Source organism: Ipomoea triloba, chromosome 1 (assembly GCF_003576645.1).
Source record: "Ipomoea triloba cultivar NCNSP0323 chromosome 1, ASM357664v1".
Taxonomy (NCBI): domain Eukaryota; kingdom Viridiplantae; phylum Streptophyta; class Magnoliopsida; order Solanales; family Convolvulaceae; genus Ipomoea; species Ipomoea triloba.
In genome coordinates this window covers 32873677-32888006 of record NC_044916.1, presented here as the reverse complement: position 1 = coordinate 32888006, position 14330 = coordinate 32873677, and the positions used below count along the sequence as shown (strand labels likewise).

Genomic DNA, 14330 nt, shown 5'->3' with positions numbered 1-14330 from the left:
TGCGAACCACTTGTTAGTTAAGGAGGTTAGTTCTTTGTTAGATTGTGTGAAATGGTTTTTGTTCCAATGCGAAAATATGGTTTAACTTTTGAAGATGAAAAGAGTACTTCAATTAAATGATAAGAATAATCTTTAATATTGATTGATTGATTGATTGATTGGTTTATTTATTCATTTTAGTACAAACGAAAGACCTTGAAGGATAATTATTACAATTTGACTCCCCGATGCACTAACGATATCAAGCAAGAGCAAGTATACATAACTTTACAAATGAATTTCATCAATTGCATTATATGTATTCAAAATTATTAGGGAAAGTAAGTATATGTACTTTAGTACTTATGATCTAATATTAACTTGACTAATAATCTTGAAAGAAATTAGTAACATCATCATACACAAGTTGTTTAGCATTTACACCAAACACGAAATCTGCATGCGCATAGTCTTCTATGAACTTGACCAGTAACTTATCACCATTGTGATTGTGAAGTTGGTCCAACAAAATTTTGATGTCGTTAACGTCAGATAGATAGTCTTGCCCACCATAGCTGAGGAAAAGAGGGAAGTCGTCGGGGATGTTTGCCATGGCGTAAGCCGGAGGACTGGATTGACCATAGTGCTTATTGTTTTCGTTCTCGCTTCCATAATCATACATTGTTATACTCCCTTCTCTTACCACTGCACACAAATTAACCAAACAATTTATGGTGTGCATACTTATTAATCCAATGAAAAAAAAAACAAATATTTCGTATACGTTTATTTATATGCTCTTTCAATTTGAAAAAAAATAAAAATAAAAATAAAAGAATGAACTAAATGTAACGTAACCTAACATATCATATATATATACCCAAACTTGTACCCATCTTAATTAGCTTTGTGTATGTTGAGTGGCTTACTTTGTGCTATGTGAATCAAGTTCTTTGTAGCGGTGGATTGAGGCTCATGCTCCAGCAATATAACAGTCCTCGAGGAGTTGACACAACAATTTTGACCTATTCAATCACAATATCAATTAGTTGACTACTAATCAACAATATAATAATTCAAGTTAATATAATAGGAAAATGTCAATTTAGTATAAGAATGAGCTCATCAAACAAGTTAAGTATGTATACCGGTAAATGAGCTCATCAAATCGCTGCAATTATTGTTTGTTTTTTTTGCAGATATCTTCCAGAACGTTTATAACAGCCTCTCTGTTAATAAAACAAACAAATGAAATGTAGAAATTGAAAGATACATTGTTAATGAATTACTCCATATAATATATCAGAGAAAATGAAAACTGCATCAAAATTTTGTATGAGTTATGTTATTGGCTTGTGACAGTCTTATCCATTATAAATTAATTAGACAAAATCACTTTAGATCGTTAAAAATTTATTAATGCAGAAAAGAGAGAGAGAGAGAGATTAGTTAAAACCCACTCTCTAGGGTTGAATTCACGCATCCCCGTCTTATACAAAGCCTACAATTTAAATAAAACACAAATTATTAGTTGTTAATATATCATAAATTAATGTAACATAGCCAAATTAAAGACTAATAATTACTCCATAAGAATGATAAAATTACACTTTTATCATTACTTTTCATCCATTAATTATATTTATTGTCACTTTTTATCCTTCGATAATTGTTTGAGAAATCATTTTTTTAATCGAGGATTGATTTAAAAAGTTACTTCAAAAACAATTGAAAGACGAAACATGATGACGATATAATTGAGGGAGAAAAGCATTATTTTTGTATAATTCTAAGAAAAAAATACAAATGCTATTTTACCATTAAAAAACTGGAAAATATAATAAATTAAGATGCTCACTTCAGTTATATAAGCATTAGCGCCGAATTTGGCAATAGATGATCTAAGCTGCGCCAAGTAAGCGATAGGACTGAGGAGAGCTGCCGATCTCAATAAATTCAACAGCTTGTGTTCCGAAAGGGCAGAAAACGCAATCAAAGTTCTCTAACAATTATATTAATAATATTATACAAATCAATTAAGAATCACCTTATTAGATATCAAACATGACGATATTGTCACTTGATTGGGCAATATTGTTACTTGTATATAGTTACCAGAGAGTGGCCAACATAATGCATATCCTGGCCAGTTTGATCATGAACATACTGCAATGTAGCAGGCAGGTCATAAGCCACCAGTTCATCCCACGACCACTCCCAATAGTCCTGAATTTCATCAAGCCTAAACAAATTAACCAACTCTTAAACCACAATAATTAACATATTTAATTAATTAAAATTCACATGTTTTTATAGTGCCGATGTATAACAAGGTAACAGTGTTAAACGATAATGTAAAAGTTTAATTAAGAAGGAAACAAAACTTGGTCAGTAGGGCTAAGGGTGTGTTTGGAAACCCGAAAAAAGATTTCCGAAAATCATTTTCCGGGTTTTTCGTGTTTGAAAAACCCAGTCAACGGAAAATGATTTCCGTTGACTGGGGAAAATAACACCATTTTGGCAGAAAACGACTTCCGCCCAAAATGAGCGGAAGTCATTTTCCGCCCTCCCTTGCTCCCGTGCTAGGGACGGCCAGCCGTCCGTCCCTTCGTTCCGGCGGACTGGTTTTCGCCGGAAACCAGTCCGCCGGAGCTCTAGTTTCCGGCCAGAGCAGATCTGCTCTGGTTCCAGCGGAAACCAGAGCAATTCTGGTTTCCGCTGGCAGAAACCATAGCAATTCTGGTTTCCACTGGCAGAAATCAGAGCATTCGTTGCTCTGGAAACCAGAGCGACGCTCCTTTTTTTTTTCCCCTTTTCTTGTTATATACATACGATTATTTTATATCTTTTTGTATTTTAAATACAATAAAAAAATTATATAATTATATTCTACTCATTTTCTGGAAAATGAACTAAACACACCAAAATAGTTTTCTAAGATGCAACCAAACACAGAGAACTCATTGGTTGAACTTAATTCCTTAAATCACATAAAAATATGGCAGGACAGAAAAACATTACCATCAGAACTTGTCTTACTTCCCTTCTTTCTGGATTTAGATCTTAGGTTTTTCTTCTGATCCTTGTCAGTTATATTTTTCTGTGATCCTTCACTTGTTAGCACAGCCTCAGATTGCACCAAACTCTCAGTTCTTTGAAAAGTGAGGCGACGGAACATCACATTATCTGATTGAAACAGACAGCTGATATTCTCATCAGTTTGTTCATATATAACGTCATCCACAGTTATTGGACCAGTCAAGGACGATGTGATCTACACATAAAGATGAGAAAGGAGCACTGTGTAAAGTTTCAGTGAAACTACAAGTCTCTATCCCATTGAAAATCCTACTTTATATTGATGTTCATAGAAAGAATAGAGGTTATAATGTGATATATAAGAAAGTATGGGGAACACATTACATTTAATTTTCTCTTAAAAAGCTGACAAAGTGGCTTTTCAAGTGTAACAAAATGTAAACTTTTTTTTTAGAAAATGAACATTATTTACAAAAAAGTCCAATAAGCAAACTTGGACATTCAATTTGAAAGCAGGAAGGAATGCGCTGCTGGCTCTGTATTTAGAAGTGACCAATATTTTCTGGAGTCATATAAAAATAAATAAAATATATGGAGTAATATAATAAGATGTATATATAGAAGTGACCACTAGACCGCAACACTCCTAGCACCCTGGGAGGCGAGAGGGTGCAACTCGACTCGTACTTGTAACCTACCCAAAATCATCCACCTCTCGTCCTTCTTGTTTTTCCAGAATATTAACCTTTCGTGGGTTATTTAGGGATTTTCGAACCTAATTCTTATAAGCATGTGATTTAGGATTATCCGTGCATAACTGCATACATTCTGTTACACCGTAATTTATATATTATTTTACAATTACACAATTCATATCAATCTTAGAGCATCTGTAATAGTGAACTTTTTTTTTATAGGGCTTTTGAAAATTTTTTGTAAGTGTGATTAGGAAAGAAAATATGAGAGGAGAAAAATATAAAAATAAAAAAAGGAATAAAAAGAATAAAAAACAATACTGCAGCAAAGCAGTCACTGCAAAGTAAAAGCGCTGCCATTAAATGTAAATGTGGGACCATTAAAAACTATATCTTACAAGATTGAAAAAAAAAAAAAAATCGTCTCACATCAATAAAAAAAAATCACCTTCAGTTTTTTTTTCTCTAACAAAGTCCAACAAAAAACCACTAGTAATAAGGCCTTCTTTAATAGTGGTGGGTTTTTTAGGAGATTTTACAGATGTGATTAGGAAAGATAAAATGAGAATGAATGGAAAAAAAATAAATAAAATACAAAACTAAAAAAACACTTTAAAAAATATATATATATATATATATATATATATATATATATATATATATATATATATATATATATATATATTTACGCGCCCAGATGGACTCGAGAACTTCGCCTCACGCACGTGAGACACAGTTCTCTTCCCATGGTGGGCCTCATACTTGCCTGTCAAAATCTCTAAATTTACCGGAGAAAAATACCTAAAAATTCACCAATCGTTATATCGTGGACCACGGTGCACATAGCAATGTGCATCCTGGTCCAAAACGACGTCGTTTCGATGTTAGTGGACGCGAACGCGAATGACTTCAGGGAATTCATTACCTATAATACACATAATCATTATCTTGAATACACAGAATGTTTGCCTAGAATACACATAATGTTTGCCCAGAATATTGACACAAAATACACAGAACTCATCATTCTAACATTCGAATGCACAATCACATCACAACATGTGTTAATAACATGAATACACAGAATATTGACACAAAATACACAGAGTTCATCATCCTAAACATTCGAATGCACAAACACATCAAAACATTTGTTACTAACATGAATACACAAAACGATTGCCTAGAATACACAGAATGATTGTCTGGAATACACAGAACGATTACCTAAAATACACAGAATATTAATATAAATACACAGACCGGCCGAAACGAGAAACATAATTTTCAAAAAAATCGTTTACGTACATGATGCACATTGCTATATGCACGTAGTACACAATATAATTTGTCAAAATTCACCCCCTTACATTTATTAAAAACTCATCCCTCACATTTTATTATTTCAAAAACCCAACAAAAGTGACTTAAGGGAGATACCCGCCTAAGGGTGCTCTAACCATCAAATTAAAAAGTGGTCGGGGTACGGATAGGCATTGGGCGTAGGCATGGTAAGTATATTGTGCGCAAATGATTTCTGCTTTATCAACTTTTTTAAAAGAATAAATCTTTTGCGCACAATATACGTACTACATTATAGTGCCGAATATTATGACGTCATTTTCTAGCAACCCTATAGTATAGTCCATACTTGACATACACTATAGTATACTGCCAATTCAAGTGCCGAGTTGTGGAGTCTCATCTATCTCACAATTCAATTCCCTTCCTCTCCCCTCTCCTTCATGGCCGCCTCTGAACCACCGCCTGATGAACAACCGTCGCCACAGTTTCCACCACCACTCCCTTACAAGGTATATATATATATAACTATATATATAACTCCTATTATTTCTCCTCCTCCTTCTTCTTGTTCAAATTTATAGTCATTTTACAAACTTTGTTTTCAGACATGGGTTTTGAAGGTCTCAATCCACTGTCAAGCGTGCAAAAGAAAAGTCAAGAAAGTCTTACAAAGCATCGAAGGTTAAGTTCGATCTCCATCTTTATTTTTCCTTAATCTTTAATTTTCAGATGTTAAATTAAAGACGGATCGGATCAATGTTTGTTTTATTGAGCTAGCTAACTCAATTTAATTAATTTTCTGCTTGATTTCCTTTTTAATAGGGGTTTATATAACGGATATTGATGAAAAACAGCAAAAAGTGACAGTTACTGGGAACGTTGAAGCAGATGCCTTGATCAAGAAGCTGATTAGGTCCGGGAAGAATGCAGAGATGTGGCACGAAAAGTCTTCTTTCAACGACAAGAAATCCGGGAACCCTAATCAGAGACCCGAGGGAGCGAAAAGCAACGAAAATATTTATTTATTAATTTTGAGATAATAATCAAAGAGTTCAAGATGTAGTGGGAGACTCTCATTCTCACCCCTATAAATAGAGGCATTCATTTCATTCTCAAGCATCACTTGAAGCTCCACAACATTTCTCTCTAGAGTAAAGATTTCAAGTTATAAAGAAGCCCGGTAGAAATATATACTGAAGCTCTGCAAAAGTGGATTGAAGATCAAACAATTTAAGTGATCAAGCCAAGCTAAAGTGGACTGAAGATCAAGCCAATTTGAGTCCGGAGGCCATTCAACGAAGAACAAGCCGCATTCCGGAGGCCCTTCAGCCAAAGTTTCAAGTCAAGTCAACCAAGTGGAGAATCAGAGGATTTCATTGATAGAGATTTTGTACCCCCGCACCTTTTGAAATTGAAATATATATACTTTTCATATTTTCTTGTTCACAGATTTTGGCACGCCCAGTGGGACATCTCTACCTCTCATATCTTCACTATCGATCAACTCAGCAAGCAACTCTGCTAGCAATCCGAATGGCATCAAGAAGCTCGGTGTTCAAGAAGTCCTATGCCCAAGTTGCTAGTTCAAAGTCTTCATCAATATCTAATTACAAAGCTAGCCGAGAGACCGAAGGACCATTAACCAAGAGCCGCAAGGAGCTTAGGAATGTGACCGCTTGAACCTGAGTCAATTGTTCGACGCATGATTCAAAGACTCGAAACGGCTCATACCGTCCCGAGGAAGGCTACCTATGTTACAGGTCTACCATCCCCGAAGGGAGCAGCTAGTAGCGAGATGCCAACTTCTTCGAAAGAAGCAAACAATAGCGGAAGGTCGACTTCTTCTAAAGGAGCAACCGGTAGTGGGAAGCCAACTTCTTCGAGAGGAGCGGTGAATAGCAACAGCCCAACATCTTCGAAAGAAGCGGCATATAGTGAGAGCCCAACATATTCGAAAGAAGCGGCATATAGCGAGAGTCCAACATCTCCGAAAGAAGCGGCATATAGCGAGAGCCCAACATCTTCGAAAGAAGCGACATATAGCGAGAGTCCAACATCTCCAAAAGAAGCGACATGTAGTGGGAGTCCAACATCTTTTAAAGAAGCTACTGATAATAGGAGTCGAACATCCCCAAAAGGAAACGCTAACACTGGAGGCTCGTTACCAACATTGCTAACGTCCAACGTGTGGAAAGCTGCGCCAGAATGGTCACACATCTATACCATCATGCCAGCTATGACAACAAGCGCAACATCTATAGAGGACCAGCTTGCGAGCATCACTAAGGCTCTTGAAGGGATGACCAACCTCATTCAAAACCAAGAAAAGAGAATCAACGACTTAGTTGAAAAGGTCGAGAGCACAAGGAATGGCGAAACTAGCAGGGCTCCTGGGAAACAACCCGAGGTTCAAGGAGAAGCCGTCTCGCACTCACCAATATGGGGGCAAACCCCATATGAAATTTGAAACCCCCATATGAAATTTGAAATGGAGGAAGCTAAATGATACTCCTCGACACGAGTTAAAACGGCCTAATGTTCAAGGCTCCTTGGCACGAGTTAAAACGGCCTCATATCCATATCTCCTTGGCACGAGTTAAAACGGCCTCATATTCATATCTCCTTGGCACAAGTTAAAACGGCCTTATATCTTAACTGTAGTGTCGAGACTTTCTTGCACTACATACTTTCGCGTTCGCGTGGTATATGCTCTCAAGTGGTGTACAAGCAAGTCTCGAGGGGGCATTTGTTGACACTGAAAATTTACAAATTTTGATTATTTATCAATATTAGTATATTTATTTAAATGTATTTGGATAATATTGATATTATCTAATTTGTTAATTAGATAATATCAAAAGAGTTTGAATTTATCAAAACTTTTTATCCTTCAGCTATAAATAGGACCTTTTATTTCTATATATTCATCCTAGGAAAAATCATAGAAATAGCTTTTTTAGAGAATTATATATCGTGATGATGAAAATAAAAGCCCCATGATCCTAAATGTAAAAGTTCCTCCTTGAAAATCATGCCTCCTTGAAAATCATGCATATCATGTTGATCCAAACCTTCTGAAGATCAAGCTATTTGAAATCCGGAGGCCCAAGCATATAAGTTCTTCTTTGAAGATCAAGCCACTTAAAATCCGGAGGCCCTTCAATGGAGCGTCAAGACATCAACTGAAGAATCAGAGGACCATATATCCAGAGCTTGTACCCACACCCCATATTGATATTTAACATGTAACAGAATTTTGAATTCGATATATATTATTCAAATTTTGTGTTTACAGCTAGTTTTAATTGAATGACTACTCATCATGATGACTTACACATTTTTAATTCTTCATCATCTATAGAGATCAGCTTGTTTTGCATTTAGATTTAGATTGGACATGTTGATATTTTTTAATCTAGATACTTGTAATTTGTTCTTTTTCTCTTGAAGTGGACAAAAATATCTTTTTATTATTCGTGCACATAAATTGGAGTCGGATGAATAGTATGGTATAATAATAACGTAGTTCAATTCTATAGGATGGTTTAGAATAAACAATTGTTCCTTTTAAATGTATGAAAGTTCTTAACTTCTTCCTTGTAGTATTCAAGATTGATGCAGTGAGATGGATAAACGGTACAACATTGATGAAGTTGAAATCATGTTTATGTCACAAAGCTCTTCCTTAATCCATATAATATAATATTCATAGTGTGAGTAGTAGCATTCTTTTGGGAACGAATGAAACCTAAAGTGACTATTTGAGAATGTATACTTGGTAAATCATGCTCTATGTAATTGTCCGTTCTCAAATTACACAGAAGAAATAACCGTACTAGACAAACTCTATGTGATTATAGTATTTTAGTTACATTGTAGAATATGTATTTATTTTTTCACCATTTATAAGTAATGTTATATTTTACATTTAAAATTATATTTAAAAAAATCTTGCAAAAAAAGTTGAGCATCAATATTTTTTTTTTTTTGGGTTTCAAATAAGTAATAAAAAAGTTATTCACAAAATATGCATATTAACTTTTTGACCAAATTCTACTAGGGTAATCAAAGTGGTTGACCAATCAGCATTTAATCTTTCTTCTAGTAGTAAGGTGGAAAACTTGAGGAGTCACTAAAGGACTTTGACCAATCTGTGGGGGTCAAGACCTATTGTGTGCAAAAATATACATACGACATATAAGGTGAAATCATTTAGGCCACTTGATATTTACTTCTTTCATGGGCTTATTATACGTGAAATCATTTCGGCAATCATTATACAATAGACTATGACTGTGTATTAAAATTTTATTTTTAAGTATATTACTAAAATATGAACTTTCAGTACATTAGAAATAAACTTTCAATATACTAAAAACAAACATTTAATATTAACTATATTTTGGAGGTGGAGGGTTAGAGTTTGGTAATTATATATACTTGCGATTGTATTGTAAATATAAAAATATATATTAGGTATAAAATAGAACACACACACACACACACACACACACACACACACATATATATATATATATATATATATAGGCTAGGCCTGTAGGCCTGAAGGCCGAGCCTGATATATATAGGCCTGGCCTGTTTAGTTTAATAGGCTTTTGAAATTGGCTCAAGCCTGACCTTTTTACTAAAAGAGTTAGGCCTAACTAGGCTTTAATTAGGCTGAGCCATAGGCCTCTACAAGGGGCCTGGCTTATTCCCACCCCTAATATGGGTGAAGGAAGATTGGAGCAAGCGGGACTCTAATGACATTTTGAATGGATTAGCTGCCATACAAAATTGAATAATGTGTTATATATCAATTAAAAGTTTAAGCTGATAATTACATTGCACGTTTTATATGTTATTATACTCAACAATCAGTTACATTAATTAATTAATTAAATTGTAATAGAAATGTGAATATGCACAATAGAAATAGTTGCTTTGGTGACTAATTTGCCTTACACATTGTAATGAGTATTGATAAATATTATATTTGTAACTTTTATTGTATGAGAATGATGCTCTATCACACAATTATTTCTTTCGAGATAAATTTTTTAAAAATGTGCTTTGAATAAAGCTTATAATTTTAATAAAAAAACTTGTGTGGTTATCAAATTGCGTGGCTAACTTGGTTGAGACTTTTTGTCTTTTAAGAGAGTGTACAAATTATTGCGGAGTACAAATATTATTTTATTAAATTATATAGTACAATAATACACAGAAAGGGAGAAAATCATAAAATAGACGATGAAAACAGCGCACGTACGACAGCTACGTGTTTGCTGTGTATTGCGGGAAAAGGGTCAAATAGGCCCCTAAACTTGACCCCAAAAGTCAATTAGGCACCTAAACTTTTAAAAGGGTCAATTAAACCCTTTAACATGTCAAATTGAGTCAATTAAGCCCAATAACCGGTAAATGACCTATAATAACAGGTCATTTCAATTCCGGCGACGTAATCCGGCAGCTGACAACATATTCCGGCGACCGGTGACGGTCGAACCGTCGCCAGTCGCCATTCCGGCGGAAGGGCGACCAAAAGGTCGCCTTCCCGCCGGAGAAGGTGACCTGACGTCGCCTTCCAGTTGAAGGCGACCAGAACCGTCGCCTCTCCGGGAGAATGCGACGGTTAAGGTTTCCGTCGCCTTCTCCAGAGAAGGCGACGTTTTGGTCGCCCTTCCGCCGGAAATGGCGACTGGCGACGGTTCGACCGTCGCCGGTCGCCAAAATATGTCGCCGGCTGCCGGATTACGTCGTCAGAATTGAAATGACCTGTTATTACATGTCATTTATTGGTTATTGGGCTTAATTGACTCAATTTGACATGTTTAAGGGTTTAATTGACCCCTTTTAAAAGTTTAGATGCCTAATTGACTTTTGAGGTAAAGTTTAGGGGCCTATTTGACCCTTTTCCCGTTTATTGCCGACAGTAAGATACTTTAATTCAAGCATTCAAATTAACTCAAATCTTCAAAATCAAAAAACCTCAAAACCCTAAAAACTCGCCCGCCCAATCACATCACTTACCAAATTTTTGAATTCCCTCTCTCTGTTCCTCATTCTCGGACTACACTATCAGCAAAGCTAGCTTCTTTGATTCATCAAGCTTCTCATCCATCAGTACCCAAATCTCAACTTTTAGTCGCCGCTAACTTCCGGATTTCCGATGGCCAACACCGATTCCACCGCCTCCGACATTGCCCCAGTCCCGGCCCCCCTCTCGGTGGTATGCTTGAATTTCTGTCTTCATTGTGTGCAAATGAATGTGCGATGCTTTTGTCTGTACTCGAGATGCTGGTTTGGAACTGCTAATTTTGAAATTTGAACTTTGGTCTTACTTCGGTGTGAATCGAAATGGGTTAAATTTAGGCGCAATGTTGTTTTTGTTTGTTTTGTTTGGCAGAAGAAAGAGAACGTGACTCCAGTGAGCTCCAAGATTGCGGTAAGTTTCTCATACTCTGAGTGGTTAAGTGCAAATTGTGACTACTTGTCGTCGGGGATATTCCAGACCTGATTTGATGAGAAATCTGCACATCTTACCTGGTTTTTTTTTTGGTGGTTTAGGAATTGAGCGAATCAAGGCAAGAGCTACTCAATCGAATTCAGAATTTGAAACAGGTGGCCTTATATTTGTGTGTGTGTGTGTTTTAAGCATGATGCAATTTACTTCTGGACCTAAAATCTTTTAACATTAGGATCTGCAAAATTGGAGGTCAAAGTTGGACACTCAGGTGAAGGTCTACCGGGATGTAAGTATTTGTTTCTGTTCATTTTTTTATTTTTTTTTTTTAATTTTTAAAATAATATACTTTTTGTTGTTGTTGTTGTTGTCTACTTTACTTGTGACAGCATACTAGTTCAAAGATATAGAATATAGTTAGGGAAATGCCTACAGTTTCTGTTAATGCTGTTGTGTTACATTTGGATTATGTTTTAATAAGGTTGATATGAAACTATATTGTTAGTAATTAGCACTATAACTATGGATGCAAATGATCATGAATCTAAAAACTGGAGCGAATTGGAGTTGAAAACAACACTTAGAAACCACAACAGCAAGATTGGGAGGAAAATATATTTAAAAAGTGGTAAAATGGGCAAACATATGAAATATCAAGTTAAATGCAAGGTTTGGGACCAATCTAGCACAAGAGTTGTGGATTATTAAATTCCACTCATTTTTTTTTTGTGGTGTTGTTGACTTGTATGAAATGGAATCATATGATTGCTACTTGCTGGCTGCTACCCCATTCTCTTTTTTTCTTACAGGCAACCCCATGACTTTCTGAGATTTTTCATTCGATTGTATATGTTGCTTACATATTTCTTTTCTTGAATTTCGCAGGAACTTTCGGAACTAAAAAAATCACTCAATGTAGAGGTGGAGCAACTTCGAACAGTAAGGACTGACCTATGGTCAAGACGCTTTACTGCTTCCAATCTTTAAAAATGTTGTATATGTACTTATTTCATTCCTTTAACTAGGATTTTCAACAGTTGAAAAGTACCCTTCAGCAGCAGCAGGAAGATGTAACTGCCAGCCTAAGAAACCTCGGGGTAATGTATCTAGTGACTTGGTTGTTTGTAACTGAGGTCATTTGGTTAAAATAGTAATTGAAGGATGTGTTCTGTTTCAACTAAAAGCATAAGCTCATAGTTGGATTGCACACTATGTTTTTATATTATATGTGCAACTATGGTCTCTAGATTTGCTTTTACCTATTTTTCACCCTCAATATTGATAAAAAATTTGAACTGTGTTCTTGTGGAAATCCTGCAGCTTCAGGATGTTACTGAAGTCAAAGAAGCTGAAGGTGCAAAAAGCGAGACCAGTGACAAGAAAGCTAAGGATCTGACAGAGGAGAATGGTAAAGAAACTGCAAACTAGATGGTGTTATGTTCTTTTTTTTATCCTTCTGTTGTAGAAGCAGAGCTCATATTCCCATAGAGTTGCTCACCGCTTAAGTGAGCTGTGTTCGGTTGTTGAAATCTTCTCCTAGCCTGTTGACCTGTTGTAGAGATCATTATGTCATGCTCCAAACTGAAGTATTCTTGTGAACTCCTAATAAGTCAGTATTACTATGTATTAAATGGATAGTATTCCCTTAAACTTTTTGTTTTGTTTTTAAAATTATCTTCTGCAAAACGAAGAGATTCCATAGAAATACTAGCAGGAGTGAGTAGTGATTTTCAAGTTTTATGGGAACTTCCGGGAAGGACGAAAAAGAACTTACTTTTGGAATAATGTTATGTTAGTGCAGTCTAATATAGTCTGTCACACAGAGCTTCTCATGGCATCATGAAAGAATTTAGTGCATATTTTTGGCTGCTTAAATTCATATGTGCTCTTCATTGTTGATTTGCCAATCTAACCTCTAAAGAAAGGTGATATTTGTTCTTTAGAATAAAGAGGATGCATAATCCATCATTCTCTGATGTAGAATATTTGCCCTATTGCATCTGGGAGTAGGCTGATTAACTTAATAATTTGTTGTTATTGGTTGCTCATCTAGGAATAAGTAGTTAAGATACTAGGAGGGTAATGAAAAATACAAAGGAAATGGTTTGTAGTTTGATTTAAGATTAGGTAATGCTAATTAAACTTGGAACGTTGTGGTTATTAAGCTAACTGTTTGACCAAATATGGTTGGGCTGTTTCTGAAGCCTCACTTTGGTATTATATATAACATGGTTATATGTAAGTTATTTTTGCATATAGCATTTGGTATTCCACCAAAAATAGGCCTTATTGCCATTGCTGCTTTGTATAAAACTGATTGCTTCTTCCTTTTTCTCCCTTTTGTTCTTCAGGAATTTTATACATAAAAGATCTTGAATGTCTTATGAAAATTAAATTCCTAAAGATCTACAGTACAAATTTGATAAATATAATTTCTAGTGATAAAATTACTTAATCAAGTCAATGATGCCTTGAAGGTCCAAGCTCACAGGAAACTCTACCAAGGGGTCCTCTTTGATCATATCCAACAACCTTGTCTTCATAATTGTAATTTAATACCATTTTTTAAAAACATCTTTGCGATTTAATTTACTTTAAAATATAATAATAATAACAACAAGTTTATAAAAAAAATAAAAAATTGGATTGCATATTACCGAATTGCAAAGTGAGTCTTTTTCAAAAAAAATAATTAAAAAAAAAATTGCAAAATGAGTCATGACGATTGACATTTACCAGACTTGCAACAACCTAAATTTTACAAGCTTATCATATATATAATCCGGTTCATATGAGAATCTGTGAGAAAGTGTGGATAATCAAATTGAAATGTGCTACTTTTTTTT

The 14330-nt window shown here is 35.2% G+C and overlaps 3 protein-coding genes across 3 annotated transcripts; 2 read left to right on the top strand and 1 right to left on the bottom strand.

The window, feature by feature from the left end:
• Positions 1-364: 364 nt before the first annotated feature.
• On the bottom strand, positions 365-4073 carry LOC116012682 (triacylglycerol lipase 2-like). The gene is made up of 9 exons (XM_031252323.1): positions 4035-4073; positions 3512-3580; positions 3001-3253; positions 2619-2697; positions 2095-2221; positions 1838-1981; positions 1202-1208; positions 909-1004; positions 365-684 (listed from the first exon to the last, which is right to left on the bottom strand). Exons 1-9 carry the CDS (start codon positions 4071-4073, stop codon positions 365-367), a joined length of 1134 nt encoding a protein of 377 aa, XP_031108183.1.
• A 1338-nt stretch (positions 4074-5411) lies between these two features.
• On the top strand, positions 5412-6676 carry LOC116011465 (heavy metal-associated isoprenylated plant protein 36-like). Its single transcript, XM_031251063.1, has 3 exons — positions 5412-5527; positions 5624-5699; positions 5841-6676. The coding sequence occupies exons 1-3, from the start codon at positions 5459-5461 to the stop codon at positions 6056-6058; spliced, it is 363 nt and encodes a 120-aa protein (XP_031106923.1). The 5' UTR covers positions 5412-5458; the 3' UTR covers positions 6059-6676.
• Positions 6677-10945: 4269 nt separating this feature from the next.
• On the top strand, positions 10946-13134 carry LOC116016763. The gene is made up of 7 exons (XM_031257159.1): positions 10946-11250; positions 11428-11466; positions 11589-11642; positions 11720-11773; positions 12370-12423; positions 12510-12581; positions 12805-13134. Exons 1-7 carry the CDS (start codon positions 11191-11193, stop codon positions 12910-12912), a joined length of 441 nt encoding a protein of 146 aa, XP_031113019.1. The 5' UTR covers positions 10946-11190; the 3' UTR covers positions 12913-13134.
• The last annotated feature ends 1196 nt before the right edge of the window (positions 13135-14330 follow it).